This window comes from Taudactylus pleione, unplaced genomic scaffold (genome assembly GCF_031769625.1).
Source record: "Taudactylus pleione unplaced genomic scaffold, aTauple2 ptg000070l, whole genome shotgun sequence".
Lineage (NCBI taxonomy): Eukaryota > Metazoa > Chordata > Amphibia > Anura > Myobatrachidae > Taudactylus > Taudactylus pleione.
Window position 1 is genome coordinate 12,084,452 of NW_028284472.1, and position 15,386 is coordinate 12,099,837.

The 15,386-nt window shown below is 42.8% G+C and overlaps 1 protein-coding gene across 1 annotated transcript in view; it reads right to left on the reverse strand.

Moving 5' to 3' along the window:
• The window catches only part of SUPT3H (SPT3 homolog, SAGA and STAGA complex component), a 534,367-nt gene that overhangs the window by 148,769 nt on the left and 370,212 nt on the right, over positions 1-15,386 (reverse strand). Inside the window, exons 4-6 of the mRNA XM_088467258.1 lie at positions 11,185-11,271; positions 10,145-10,232; positions 6,793-6,932 (exon numbers count right to left, since the gene is read on the reverse strand). Of these exons, the coding sequence (XP_088323384.1) occupies positions 6,793-6,932; positions 10,145-10,232; positions 11,185-11,271 (315 nt within the window). The remainder of the gene's footprint in view (positions 1-6,792; positions 6,933-10,144; positions 10,233-11,184; positions 11,272-15,386) is intronic.

Below are 15,386 nucleotides of genomic sequence, written 5' to 3' on the forward strand. Positions count from 1 at the left end.
TTAGAAGAAAAAATTCCCTTAAAATAGTTTTCAATAGCAAAGCAACACTGAAGAAATATATAGGAGTGATAAACAGATGATCAAACGCCAAATAATAAAACAGAATAGATTACATGGGATAGACTAATGGGGCTCTTCTGCCCAGAAACTATACAGTTCCACCTCTGATCAATGTGGTTGAATTACATGGTCAGGGGCTGAAACTACCACCTATACTACACCCTTTATAATAATTTTTTTATGCTACCCCGTTATAGTACCTGTCTATGGCAGTCACTCATCAGGGCTGGCAGCTTGTCACAGAGAGGAACTACTACCAGGGTAGCCTACTTGCGCCAAGCGAGCCAATCAGAGGAGATGAAGAGTGATCTCAGAGTCTCCTCTGATTGGATGGATTCCACAGCTCTTTAGCCTAACATACTGTATTAAAGGACTACTGGCAGCTATGATGGAACTACCTATGCCAGCATGCACTGGCAGTCAGCAGCTGCAAAAGCAAGTGGGCAATTCTTGAGCCCTTCAAGAAAATGGCTGCCTGCACATAATGTAATAAGACAATAGCAAAAACTGCAGCAAAAAAACAAAAACAAAAGACATTTTAGGTGAATTAAACACTCAGCAAAATCCCACTGTTCATCACTTTAATATAAAATGGAATCTATGCTGCTGTATTTTGTGAAATCAGCCCCACACTGTAATCTAAAGGGAGAGAAAAGAGCTCATAAAAATGGAGGTGCGGCTGTTTGTAATGTCAGTCCGGTAATGAACGACTGAGACCTGAAGTGACCGGGACTTTTGATTGGCTGGCCGGTCACTCCAGGTAACAGCCAGTAGTGAGCAGTCGTGTCTGCCTTTACAGATTTCTTCCTCCTATTGGATTGCAAAAACTGGAAATTATCCCACTGCACCATTATTATCAAATACAAAGATACTGTGGTTTATGAGGTTTAGTTGACTGTGCATGTTTGTGTGTTAATGTTACTATTGCCATAGCGTTGCTTTCATTACCTAGCCACCACAGCTCATGGTCGCTGGGAAGAACCTCAATACTTTTCAGCTAAATTGGTACGCTGTTTTTTTGAAACCCACCTTACTTTAATAAAGGCAAGGTGCCTGTGCCGGCCGGCGTTGGGCTGGTTTTCACTAGGACACAGTTATGGGTCTACTTGGTTTAATGGAAAATAACTCAGTCTCCGTTACTGGTTAATGATTTGGGGGGATAGGCACATCTTTTAATTTTGTGTCAACCTGTCTTGCTCACCAAAAACTTGCATTTTTCACACTGATTATGTCAGTACTATGTGTCGACATGGCAATACATTTTATCCGTGCAGATCTTATTACTTTAAAGCATGCCATTTACCAGCATGTGTTCAGTTGTAAGACATACTGTAATAACTGTGGACATAGTATCGTACCCAATCCAAATTAATATTGTGTGCCATTACAGTCCAGGTTTTAAGAATATCCATGCTTGAGAACAGATGGTTAAATCAAATCGAATGCAGTGGCAAACGCAGGATTTCCAGAGGGGGGTTTCCAAAGTCTTAATTTTAGAGCGAGTGTGGCCAGTCAATGAAGAGGGCAGAATTAGCACTTAACCAGCTTTAATAAGCGTCATACAAAGTATATTATGTGTATTAATTCCAGCATATACAGGACCAGTGATCAAGCCATTAGATGTGCCAGTAGGCCATCCTGCCTGAGCTGAACGTATTTATTTTATATGTGGGCACCATTCCAGACTATTGGAGTAAGTCCGGGAGCCTGGAGCAGCAGAAGAACCTAGCACTGCCCTGGACATACTGTATATGTACATATTGGGCTCTATAGCAGTGCATCCCTAACAGTGCATGTTTTCCTGATATTCTATTTGGTGCACAGGTTATTTATTACTGGCTGATACATGTTAAAAGATCCACAGGAGGTGCTAATTATTTCATTTGTGATACTGAGAAGAACATGCAGCACTAGTAACAATTTATTATATTACTATTTCTATTGTGGTCATGGTGTGGGCTGGGGAGGGGGGTTTCCAGGCAGACAGAAACCCCCCCTGCGTTTGCCTATGGAATGAGGTACTAGTTAAGTTAACTGTGTTCAAACATGGATAGCCTTAAAACATGGCCTGTATTGGCAGAGTTTGGGAGCCTTTGCTTTACACAATAAGAAGGGGATAAAAATAAATAAATAAATAAAAAATCTGGTAATCTTTTTGGGTCTGTAGAGTCGAAAACAAAATAAATAAAAATTAACCCATTTTAAAGGAGATGAAAACTGCTTAGCTAGTCAGGTCCTGCTAATACTGCGCTAATATTACATGTTATAAAAGCCTCTGTGTGAGGACCTAAATCGCCAGCATTGAAAAGTGACCTAAAAAATGTAAAAAAAAAGTTTTTATTGTTGCAAACTCATAAACCTCCTGTGAAGAAATGAAAATGATTTGTATACAGTAGGTGCCCCATAATTCTGAAACAGAAAAGTCTGGAGGCGTTCTGCCATTTGGCAAACTATAAAAACCTGAATTACGTTTTTACATCTACATTTTAAAAATGTGAGACTAACTTTTTTTGTTGCATTGCGTCTCCACGCAACTTACAGCAGTATTTTTAGTTGCAGATGTCCGACAGTTTCTGTCCCTTGCGCTATGAGAAGCTGATCAGGTAAATTAAAATGCAAGTGTATTTGTCAGTCAGCGATATGTGCCACTTAGTTTGACAAATTCACCAAGAGTATTGTCCGTAGGCGAACATGGTTTTTCATGTCAAAGTGTGATGTAAAAGTGTCTGCAAATGTGCTACCAACTGACCTGTCGGTGATTGGAGCCATGCTCCCACCACTTCCAGTGAAATCTTAACTAGCAGTCAATGCTAGGTGATTGTGCTGTGAACCTGCTTTTGTGCACACCCCACTAACATTTGAATAAGAGATCATCTTTTGACTACTTTCCAGTCTGGTCCCATATTGGATTATCATGTACCGACCTGGTCTGTTTACTGACCCTGCTTTACAATTCTCTTGTCTGCTTTGTGACAACAGTTAGTGACACTCTCAAACATACATAATTGTAGTTGCTCACCGGGCATTTCTATATTTATGCAGGTGTATTTGCCATTGGAGCTCAACATTAGCAAAGAAAGTAACAAAATATAGTTGCCTGCGACCGTAGTACAGTAAGGGTGTATAGATGCACTATAGCTATGCCCCTGAAGATGCATCTGTAGTCTTGTTTCTAGGAATCTTCTAAAACTTTATTTATGAGCTACATAGAATGGGGATGAAGTATGAGAGCCTTGCATAGGTGTATTTTAAAGGTTGCACATATAAAATGTTTATTACAAAATACAGACGTGCAAGTGTAATTGCAGAGCCCCTTAGTCTGTAAATGTCACCCCATGATTTTGTGTGAATGCCAGACAAATGTACAAACACTACAGAAAGCCATTCCCACCGATACTGCTAAACTGGTTGAGTCAACAGTTGGAATTTCAGGAAAATTAAAAGTCACCTAGTCAAGTAAGGAACACCGGGACTGTCCTGGTCAAGAGGAGGACACACGAGTGACGTAACTACATAAAGAGGTAGAATAAAGCACATCAGAAGATCCCCTACGGTTTTATAGAAAGGAGCTCAGCTGCCTATTGATTATAGTAGGATATTGCAATAAAGTATTCTTACATATGCTCATTAGAGCGTTTTACAAGCCCGAAGGTGGCATGAAAGTAATACAGCACTGAACGGTGATTACTCTCCGTATGAAAAACTTACACATGGCAGGGGAACAACGCTTTGTAAGTCAAACCACACCACAACAAAAACATATCCTGTTCAAGCCGTACTGACGTCAGAAGTATGTGTTTATCATCTGTTCTGGACATTGTGCCACGGTTTCTGGCCCTGGGCAAAGTGGAACAAAAAGTATTCTCGTTCGTCCAAAACCAAGATTACCACACACTTTCAAGGCAATTGATACGTAAATGAAAGGTTACGGTTAATGATTTAAACATATTCCTGGAGTTGTAAAACATTCATGGGCATTCTTCGGTATCTGAAAATAGATTGCTGCAGAAATGGGTCCAAGCAGAAATGCGTGAACTGATCGGCTAGCTTCAACACGTCAGGTAGACCCTTCATTTACGCACATAGAAGATTATCCCCATGCTCTAAATTTTGGGGTGCACAATCTAGCTCCAGAACAATATAATCTCCAGAATGGCTGCTATTGATTATAGTGGTCAGCAGAACATTTGCCCGGGTGATTCCTACATTGAACGACCAGAGATTTTTGCACACAGTAGAAAGCCCAAAGACATTTCATGTATTGGCATATTGAACGGGATATTTGAAAATATGTTTGTACTATACATTAAGTACATAATATGCTATTGTTTTTATAATATAGCACTTTTGGAAATGGTGTGGTTGGTTGTATAACCATTTGTATTCCAGACCTCCTTTTCTAGCGGATATCAGCCTTATGATTCATAGGCAAGTATCAACTCTATCAATGCCCGTAGGTGAGACTTTATGGCAGGTAATAACACTTGGCTGGAGAAGTCGGCAGAGGTGTTCGAGGATTCTGAAGAAGACCGTGAACAAAGTCGCACCATCTATGGCACGAGCTGGGCAATGTGAAACACCCGTTAATAAATCACCAGTTTGGCCAATATCACCTACTGTAATGACATCAGGTTTCTTTGTTGGTTTGCGGAGCGTTCCAAACTCACTAACTGAAGATGTAGAAGGGTGATTTTACTAAAATAAAAAAATTTCTGGTTCTCTAATTTGGCTTGCAACATACAACTTACAGTAAGATATTTGTATCCTTCCTGAAATCCTTTATCTGCATCTTCTATCTGGATTGCTTTTTATTGTTTTTCTCATTGGACAATATGACATTGCGTGATGACGGCAAGCACAGATTGTTTCCCTTGAATTAGCAGTACAAGATTTTCATATAAACATCTCCTTTTGTCTCACGTTCTTTGCTGACTGCTGTTAATAGTTTATTCTATTTCAAAAGGGTTCACATTTTTTATTTTTTTTTCCGTGGAGAAGAGCATTTAAAATTTTTTCGTAAACCACAACTGTTGAACTGTTGTAAATAGGTTATAAAGGGTATAACGTACACTCATGGAGGGCTCAGTAGAAAGCCATAAAAAAAATTGCATTAGACGTTAAAAAAAACAACAAAACACTCTCAAAAAGTTGTGTGACCTTAATCTCCAAAATAGATTTCTTAACCAAGTAAACCTATATTTAATATCTGTGATTTTTTTTCATAGACCCAAAATCAAAATAGAAAACTCAAGTACAAATCACAATTTACTGCATGAAAATATTTTATAAACAAATTGAAAAAAAAATAAAAAATCTATGTGTAATTAGTGCTTTTGCACCTTTCATTAAATACCTAATTTAATAGGGCAGAATTAGTATTTATTTCATTTTTTGCATTCCCCATTGTGTTTGCAGGGGTAGGTGGGCTTTTTTTTTAATTTTCATGTTGGCACCCAGAATATTTTTTGTATTATGTAACTTCACTACTGTTATGTACTGTTGGGATACGGCACCTGGTCCATTCTCAGACTGAAAGCAGCTACAAACTTGAGCAGACCCCCAAAACACCAGCAGATTCCTCCAAGCCACCAATATCCCACTTCCCTTACACACGTGTCCTCTCAGTTACCATTCATTGGTCTTCCTCTACAGTGGTGTGCAAAGACAATACCAGTCCAGTAGCCTACATCTACGTGCTCATGTGATTACACTGCCAAAATACAGCTATGTACCAAAACTGCAGTAGTGCATTGCATTAATGGGATGACTTTTGGACCATATTAGGTGTTGTACACATATGAAGTGTAAACAAGGCAACTAAACTGGAATTAATTACAGTATCTTACTTAAATTCAGGCTTCCCTAAGTGAAGTTAAAGCAGCAACAACATGAATGCTTTTTGTATTATTATTTTTTTTTTACTATAAATCACTGTGGCAGGGTATAAGAATAATCTTGATTTGTACCTTTGGTTTGCCTTTTTTGCAGGCTGCTATTAATGATTTATAACACTAGTGATTGTCATTGACTACCGTGGCAACCACAGTCTCATGATTTAGTGAGCAGAGAAGCTTTGAAACATCCCTCTAAGCCATACATGCCTACCCTCCCGGTTTTCGCGGGAGGCTCCCGATTTTTCGGGTAACCCCCCGCACCCCCGGAAGGGTAGGCATTTCTCCTGCATTCTGCCCACTTCCTAGTGAAGTGGGCAGAATGAGGAGCATTCTGGCGGCGATCGCGGGTCTCCGTGTAGGGGGCGGGCTTAAGACGTGATTCTACATGAATCACTTTGTTTGGCCCCGCCCCCTATGTAAATTCTAACCAATCGCGGCAATTTTACCGTGAGGGGGCGGGGCTTAATGACGCAATTTGTCAGACCCCGCCCCCGTCACCCCCCCTGCTGCTTCTCTTACCCGGGCTTCTCCCGGGAAGAGCAACTGAAAGGTAGGCAACTATGCTCTAAGCTCTATTTGTACTGTGACATCCTACCACCCCACTCCCTGCCCTCTGCCAAAACATGTTATGCTGAGGGCTGAATGGAACTTGTGTCTGCCTGGCAGCCATACTTGCTTTCCCTCTAGAGAGAATTTTAAAGGAGATAATGATTTGTAGGAAAAGAGCTCACAAAAATGATTAATACACATTTGTCTAAATAATACTCAAAGTAAAACAAACCTACTATGTATGATTGTGGCTATAACCAAAACCCCCCAAAAAGGTACACAAATATACCTCCATCCGTTCCTGTTTAACTTCATCAATCTCGTCATCCTCCATTAAGGCAAGGAGCTCCCCGGTCTGGTCAATGGTGTTCAGGAAGTCCTGAGCTAGCTTCTGGCGCTTGTTTGTGTTACTGTTAGCGGCCATCTTCTCTGTACACAAACAGATACAAAGATGTTATGTTAGCATTGTGTATCATTGCTCAACTAAATCAAGCAGGCAGGGGTGTATCTAGGGGTCCGATCGCACCAGGCAAAGTAAAGGAATGGCGCCCCCCCCCCCCTCATTGGCAGTTCGTAAACAGACACCGTGGCGACTGTACGGACAGCGCTCAATTCCCCCCCTCCATCATTCCACTCCCTCGTCGTCTGGCGCTGATGTTCCTCACTGATATATCAGACGCAGCAGAGACTTTTGACAGACAGAACTGGCAGCAAGTGGCACTGGCGCACCACCCCCCCCCCCACCAGCAGGTACCCCCGGGGAGCTGAATCAGGCCCAGAGTTCTTTTTTCTCCTTTTCAAACATCCATAAACGTCACAGATGTCTTTCTGGAAAACACAATTTACTACTGTGGTAATTCATAAAGGTGCAGATCAGTCCAGAGCTGTATAAAGTGGGGCCATTATTTAATTTTTGATTTATTATATTCCTCTGTACCTTTATATGATTTTTTGCCACTTAATATTATGAACCAATTCAATAAGTTTATTTTTTTATTTTACAGAAAAAAAATTAAAAAATGACAATTGATTTTGGTACAGTATGTCTATTTAGCAATTGTAAAAATACAGCAAGAAACAAGATATGACGGGGGGAAAGCTTAGGAAGAAGCAGGAACATTTGAAATAGAAATATGGAATGGCTGAAATATAAAATGAGAAGATTCCATTCAAGATAGTCAAAACTGTGCGAATAACATACAGTATATTTAAAAAAAAAAAAACCTTTTAAGTTATGTTAATTACTGCATAATGTCTTCCAAAAATACGCTTCTCTTTCCTGGAAGTTATTATTTCAGGTGTTTTACATCTCCATGCAGACGGTAAGATGGAAAAGCGAACGTTGCAAGACCTAAAGAGCTACTGATGTTTCTCATCAAATCTGCCATATAACAGCGGCTCCAGTAAAGGTGCAGACGTTATTAAAATGCACTTATCCAGCTCATGACATTCCAGATGCTAATTGTGCATGGATGCAGATGAAGACCAGCAGACTGTATACATGTCCTGTTACTGTGCAATGGGTACAGGGGATCTCCCACTCGGGGGCCTGATTCAGCAAGCAACGCAAGTGAGAGGACGCACGCACTCGGCCGATGTTTTCGCACTGCGCATGCGCGAACTAGCCAGTGTGATTGGGTAAGGGTACGCAAACTACACACAGTGTGTACGCAGACCCTTCAGATATTGACAGGAAGTGCCGATTATGGGTGGTGATGGGGGGTTGTCAGGTGACTGCAGGCGTGCCTGTGCGTTGGAACGCCGTTAGAGGGGTGTGCATAATTAAGGCAATGCGTCGGCATACGCAGCCAGACAACTCGATGCATGCAGGAAGTGGCCAAAGTCCTGCACAAGATCAGGTCAACGTCTATTGTGCGTATGGTTCCGATGGTTCTCGATGTTATCGCTGTCTTGCCGACTATTCAGGCTTTGAGTAAAGGGAAGTGGGCGGAATTGTGTAGTGCTGGGCGTCTGCATCTTATGCTGTGGTTGCCGTGATAGCAATCACCTCCATCTACATGGAAAGTTTGGCCTCGCACCCAACAGAGGACAAAATACTGCGATGTAGGGGCCACCGTAACACACCGATACGTGCGGAACAAGTTGTTATATATATATATATATATATATATATACACACACTAGAAACCCCCCTTTAAAAACCCTGCATTTGCCCCTGCGTGAGGCCCCAATTACCATAGACCCCCAGTACATTACGTTCGTGTCTGTATGGCACACCTCCATTTAACGTCAGGCTGGGGGCAAGCCTAGCACTCCGTCAGTAGCTGGGCTGCCCCCAGCCGTCTCCCTGCACTGAATGGACGTCGCGCACATGCGTGCAGCATCCATCCAGCTTCTCTGGCGATCCCCAACCTCCCGACCGCCCGCAGGACACTTCAGCCCGTGAGTGGAACAGTGCCTAGAAAACGTGACTGTGCCACTGAAATCGAGATGGTTGGGAGGGGTGCGCCCTCTATGGGCTGGTGCCCCTGCACGACCGCACTGGTCGAACGCCCCAAGAGCTGGCCCTGCATTGTTATAATACAAGCAGTTTATGGGGCTGAATCTGAGTTGGGAGCAAAGGGAAAAAGAGCACCTGGGCCAAACCATGCTGCACTGTAGGTGGGGGGGGGGGGGGCGATGTACAATGTGCAGAGAGATTTACATTTGGGAGGGGTGTGTCTAAACTCTAATCTAAATTGCAATGTAATAATAAAGCAGCCCAGCATGTGTGGGCTTACATACAAAAACAGCCCCATATTTACACGTTATCTATCGCTAATAAATGTATTTGCACCCCTTGCGGTGCATCATGGTTTGTCCAGTGCAAAGTTACTGGCTCCTTTATTTGCTTTGTGCCCAACTCAAAATCAGCCCCTACAGATGTGTCCTCATACACGATCGCGGTCCTTACTGGCGCGCCAGGTCCCATGCCACTCGGCTTGCACAGAAGTGCTACGGTGCAGCAGCCGTGGCTTTTTCCCACGCCACGTTCCGTTGTGCTTCGTATACAGATTCAGACTCAGTAACACACAGATATACAAGTGTCACGTATCAAATTAATCAGCGCACTCCCGTGAAGCGGCTTTGTTGCATCCGATTGCATCCGTTCTCCCTGTTTGAGCGCCTGCTTCTACAGGTCTGGAGCGTGTCTAGTATACACAGTATATAACATTCAGGATGGGAAATGTTGGTCCTATTTTAGCGACAGATACTGTAAATTGCATAATAAGAGAATCATAAAATAAATGTCTGTGATCCATGAGTTCTGCGGTGGGCTTACAGGCACACATGGAGGAGCTCATTCTGTATATGTCGGCGTTGTCGGCAGTATTTACTCATGATTTTCCGCATTAACAGCTGTCCTGTGTGATCCACTTACAAGGTCTTCTCTCTGCCCATTGTCACCACAGTGAAATTACAAAAACCTGAAATCAATTACTCCTTTAATCAGTCCCAGTTTCCGAAAGAGTCTCTGAAAGGTAATGGCACACTGCTAACAAGCTTAGTAGTCTTACAGGGAGCCTTCCTAATTGTAACCCATTTTTTGCAGAATTTCCAATAACGGGCTTAATGCTCCCTAACTGCAAAGGCTCTGAAGTGGCCTAATTTATGTTAGGAGCATGCTGAGGTCTCTATACCTTCCAGATCCTCATCATCGATGCCTTTCAGAATCTTGGATTTGTAGTCTCGGAACCCCATGTACTTCAGCAGCCGTTTCAGCTTTTTCTGTAAAATAATGACATAATGAGCAGTCAGCACTCATGCATTTTGCAGAAAATAAAAAGTTGAATGTACTTCTTATAGAGATGCGTATGACACAAGTTTTCCTGCACCAGTTCGATAGGAGTTCTGTGCAATGGGGTTACATTCTCAGTCTGTATCTTCCTCCATTCCCCTGCTCTCAGCCCCTGTCACATACAGCCCTGTCCTCACGGACACATCACTCATCTCCTGATATACTCTGTGCTGCTGGGAGTCCCTGCTCCTTCCACTATATAACTCTCAGTCTGTGGCTTCCTGCTGCCTCCATTCCCCTCCTCACATCATATCACTGCCCCTGTAACAAGCAGCCCTGTCCTCACTAACACATCACTCATCTCCTGATATACTCTGTGCTGCTGGGAGACCCTGCTCCTCCCACTATATAACTCTCAGTCTGTGGCTTCCTGCTGCCTCCATTCCCCTCCTCACATCATATCACTGCCCCTGTAACAAGCAGCCCTGTCCTCACTGACATCTCCTGATATACTATGTGCTGCTGGGGACACTGCTACTTCCACTATGACAACATAATGTGAATATGCATAAAAGCAGCTACCACAGGTCAGCCATGAGCTTCCGAGTAAGATGTAATTAGATGGCAAATGCCAAATTTGGTCGTTTTTGACCAATTTTTAAGTAATATCTGTGTGTGGGTCCAATGCAACCAGCAATCCTGATAAACATGGGACTCACCCTACAGTGTGTAAGGTCACCCAGCCACATGGTACTGAGGCCAGCTAGGTCACCAAACTGGACATGTCTGGTCACGCACTTAGGATAGCAGGACCACACTGTAGCGATTGGTTGGGTGATGATCGGATACCCCCTCCAGGCCCTGTGTGGACAGCTTCAGGAAAGAAGGACAGTGGAAGAAGTATTTTCCTTTATCAGACAGTCCATTTAAAATCTAGGATACCTTATCTCTGCGCATCAGGAAGAGAAGATCTTCAGCGGAAATGACCCTCGCTCCTCTCAGCTGGGACACATCGGCCGCCTGCTGCAACTGAACCAGAAAACATGGCAGGTCACCTCTGGAGCCATTCACCGTTATAACTATAAGTTATGACATACAGTATGTATTAAATGAAAACATATAACATTAATAAAATGACTGGGAAATATATGTTAATTTCATATAAATGATAACACATTAATAGAAGATACTCTGGTTGGAGAAACTCGTTCTTTAGCATATTTGCTTCTCACCTCTTGCCTGGCCAATGTGTGATCATCGTATACCAATGCTGGTGACGCTACAACCTATACAAGCACTGAGGGGCCTATGTATCAAGCTTTTTCAAAGAATTATGTAGAAATTGCAGTCTCTGCATAATTTTACATGTACTATGTACTAATAGCACAATGCACTCAGACAGAGTGCTGATTAGCAATGCAGACCCCAATATCATCAATTGGGACTACGATCTGACCCCTATGTACCAAACACTTTTTGGAATTTGGCCCCGGTAGTTTACACAATCAGATGAAAATGAGGATGATGTAAACCGCTTTAAGTCTATGGAGACTTGAGGCCCCCATACACGGTGAGATTCAAAGTTGGTAAGATCAGTTGTACGATTTCCCTTGAAATTCTTCATAAGATGTGGTCATTAAGATCATAGATGCATAGAAGTGTATCACATCGTACACGATCAGTTGAGATCTCTCTGTAAAAGCATCTGATCTGCGATCCAACTAGACGATGGCGGGGACGCGTATCAGGGTCGCAGAAGACTCAAAGTACAACTATTTGCAAACGATTGGTCTGACCAACCTGTAGAAACTGCCAAAATCGTGTTAATCGTCCCGCCAGCATTATTGCCAGCATTACTAGCAGAAGAGATCTTCCGCTCTCTGGGCCTGATTCAGACCCGGTCGCAAGCGCTGAGCGCTCGCAACCGGGTCGATGGTGGCCCAGAGCACATGCGCACGACGGAGCCGGCTCCGTCGTACGCATGCGCGAGACCCGGATAGCGTCGGGAAATCAGTCGATCTGGGTCTCGTACCAAAGGGGGCGTGCTGTCGATGTTGAGTGACAGCACACCCCCTTGGTGGGCGGGCCGGGGGGTGGCTGCCCAGACGTAGGCGTTCCCATGAGAACGCCTACCGTCTGGGGGCGGCCCCACTGACATCACAAGTGATGTCAGTGGGAGAGCTTTCAGCTTTGTTTGAGCCGAAAGCTCTCTGGGGCTTGCGGCCATGAGACCCTACCACAAGGGTCTTGTCGCAAGCCCGATGTTTGCGATGGTCTTGACCATCGCGACCATCTTCCTGGCCGCTCGCTATAGCTGTGGGTGGTCACCCACAGCTTTGCGAGCGGCCAGGAGGCCGTTCTAAAAAATAAAAAAAAAAAGACCAGCCCTGATTCAGAGTGAGCGCTCTGTCAGAGCGTCCGGCTCTGAATCAGGGCCTCTCTCCCGGCCAGCGGCGGAAGCTGACACTGTGCGTATGTGCAGCGTCAGCTTCCCCTGGAGAAGTCTTTCACAAATGTGAAAACATTCTACAAAATGCCGGGGATATAACTCACAGGGAGATCAGTTACTGAAACCACTGTCGCTGCGAGTTTCCCGTAGTAAATAGCGGGGAAATGTTCATTAAAGAAATCACTGCAAAACTTATACTTAATAATCGTGGCAGTTCCGCATTTATTAATACATAGGCCCCTAAGTGGTCAAATTTAATTTGCGGGTGCGTTGTGCTTCGATTTGCACATGCGCATATATTTCTCATATGTAGCGGGGATTTATCAAAGCTTGGAGAGAGACAAAACTGTGAGAGATAAAGTACCAATCAACCAGCTCCTGTCATATTTTAAACACAGCCTGTAAAATGTAAGTTAGCAGCTGATTGGTTAATACTTTATCTTTCACAATTTAAGCTCTTTACAATCTTTGAGAAATATCAAGATCTACAGTAAAAAGGCAGACAATGTCTAGATAGACACCAGATGTTAGGCAGTCAATAGGTCGATAGGGTGAAAAGGTCGACACAAAAATGGTTGACTTTTTTTTTTTTTGTAACCCTAATCTTCACCCTAACTCTCCCGCCTGGTGCCTAACCTTAACCCTCCCTCCTGGTGCCTAACCGTCGTGGGTAAGTGCCTAACCCTAACGAAAAAATGATCATTTTTGTAGTGACCTTTTGACCCTGTCGACCATTTGCACCTGTCGATCTTATTACATGTCGACATTTAAGCTGGGCATCCACTATACAATTATCTATCAGATATCTGTCCAATCTGGCTGGTTGGAATGAAAACCTGGTAATGTATGGGAGCAAATGACAGATGATCATATGGTTTTAATTTAAACACTGAAAAACGGACAAAAAAACAATTGTTCAAATTGGTTAAATTCGTGTTTTAACCAATTTGGCTGAATGTCCATTTTTGTCTGTTTTCCAGTGTTTGTGAGCAAATTTCATCATTGTCATGGCAGCACAGATGTTGTAATGGTTAGCATTAGTGCCTCACAGCACTGAGGTCGTGGGTTCGATTCCCACCACGGCCCTAACTGTGAGGAGTATGTATAATCTCCCTGTGCTTGCGTGGGTTTCCTTAGGGTACTCCGGTTTCCTCCCACACTCCAAAAATATACTGGTAGGTTAATTGGCTCCCAACAAAAATTAACCCTAGTGTGTATGTGTGTGCTGATGTGATAGGGAACATAGGGGTCTATGTACTAAGCAGTGACTGTCATTTTTCAAACACAGCCTGTGAGATAACAGTTGGAAGCTGATTGGCTGGCACCTTATCACTGACTGATCACTTTTCACTCCGTCTCCTAACACTGCTTAGTACATAGACCCCATAGAGTGTAAGCTCCACTAGGGCAGGGACTGATGTGAATGGCCAACTATTCTCTGTAAAGCGCTGTGGAATATGTGTGCGCTATATAAATAACTGGTAATAAATAAATAAATTTCATCGCATACATTACCAGGTTTTCATTTGAACTAGCCAGATTGGACATATATCTGACAGATAATTGTATAGTGGATGCCCAGCTTTAGTGTGTCGACCTTTTGTCCCTGTCGACCTATTGATTGTCTTACATCTGGTATCTATCCAGACATTGTCGACCTTTTTACTGTAGTGTAACTCTATAGACCGGATCCCCTATTTCTGTGCACAAAATAGAGTCCTTTATACAAACCAATAGCAACACCACCACTTCACACTGAATGCTGGTAAAACCAAACTGTTTCCTCACCACAAATATATCAGGGTCAAACACCAAAAAAACCGAGTAAACATCCCACAGGACAGAGACCAAAAAAATAAATCAAAAGCGGGGGGGTTTGGATTTATAAGGCTACGTTTGGAATTAAATACATCTACTAGAAAACCACAGGGATTTGAGTCTAAAAGAAATTTCAAACTCAGGCACATTGCGCAAGCCGGCAAGAAAGCAGAAAGCATCCGAAAGCTATCTGGTGAAATGACACCGCAATCCGTCTCTCACACTCGGGTAATGTCTCACTCAATATCACTGTCTGAATTGGAGCATTAATAATGTGCAGACCCCATGCTGCTAAGATCTGAATTAGGCCTATTCACAAGTTGTAAAGATCAACAAAAAACAGTAGCTGCTTCGAATATCTAAAATGGGGAGAAAAAATAAAAAATTTGATTGAGAGTTGGCAAAACGACACTGGGCAACGGCTTTAGTCCATAAATCAAAATACAGAACTGCATTCATTTTATTTTCCCCCCACACTAATCAGACGCATACAAAACATTAACTGTATCTCGTGCAGACAACAGAAAACATACTGCGTGAAAGCTTAGCAATCTTTCCCCTGTAAAATTCACTTGGGCCTTTACTTCGACAACTAGGGCAGGGGCTGAGGGAGTTTGCAGGAACTCAGAAGCAACAGTAATATAATCTAACTTGAAACTGCCCTGGAAAATGTAAGAATGTGAAAAATGATCGTCCTATTTGCTTGGCAGGAGTAAAATCAACTTTTATTCTGATTAGATTCAGGGCATGTGAGGTACTTTTCTTTTCCACAAGGAAAGAGAAAAAAATGAAATAAAACAAAATAAAAGATATTCAGAAGTTGCCACTTGCAACACATAATCAGTGCTCCTATATTTACTTCATTACGGTTATTATC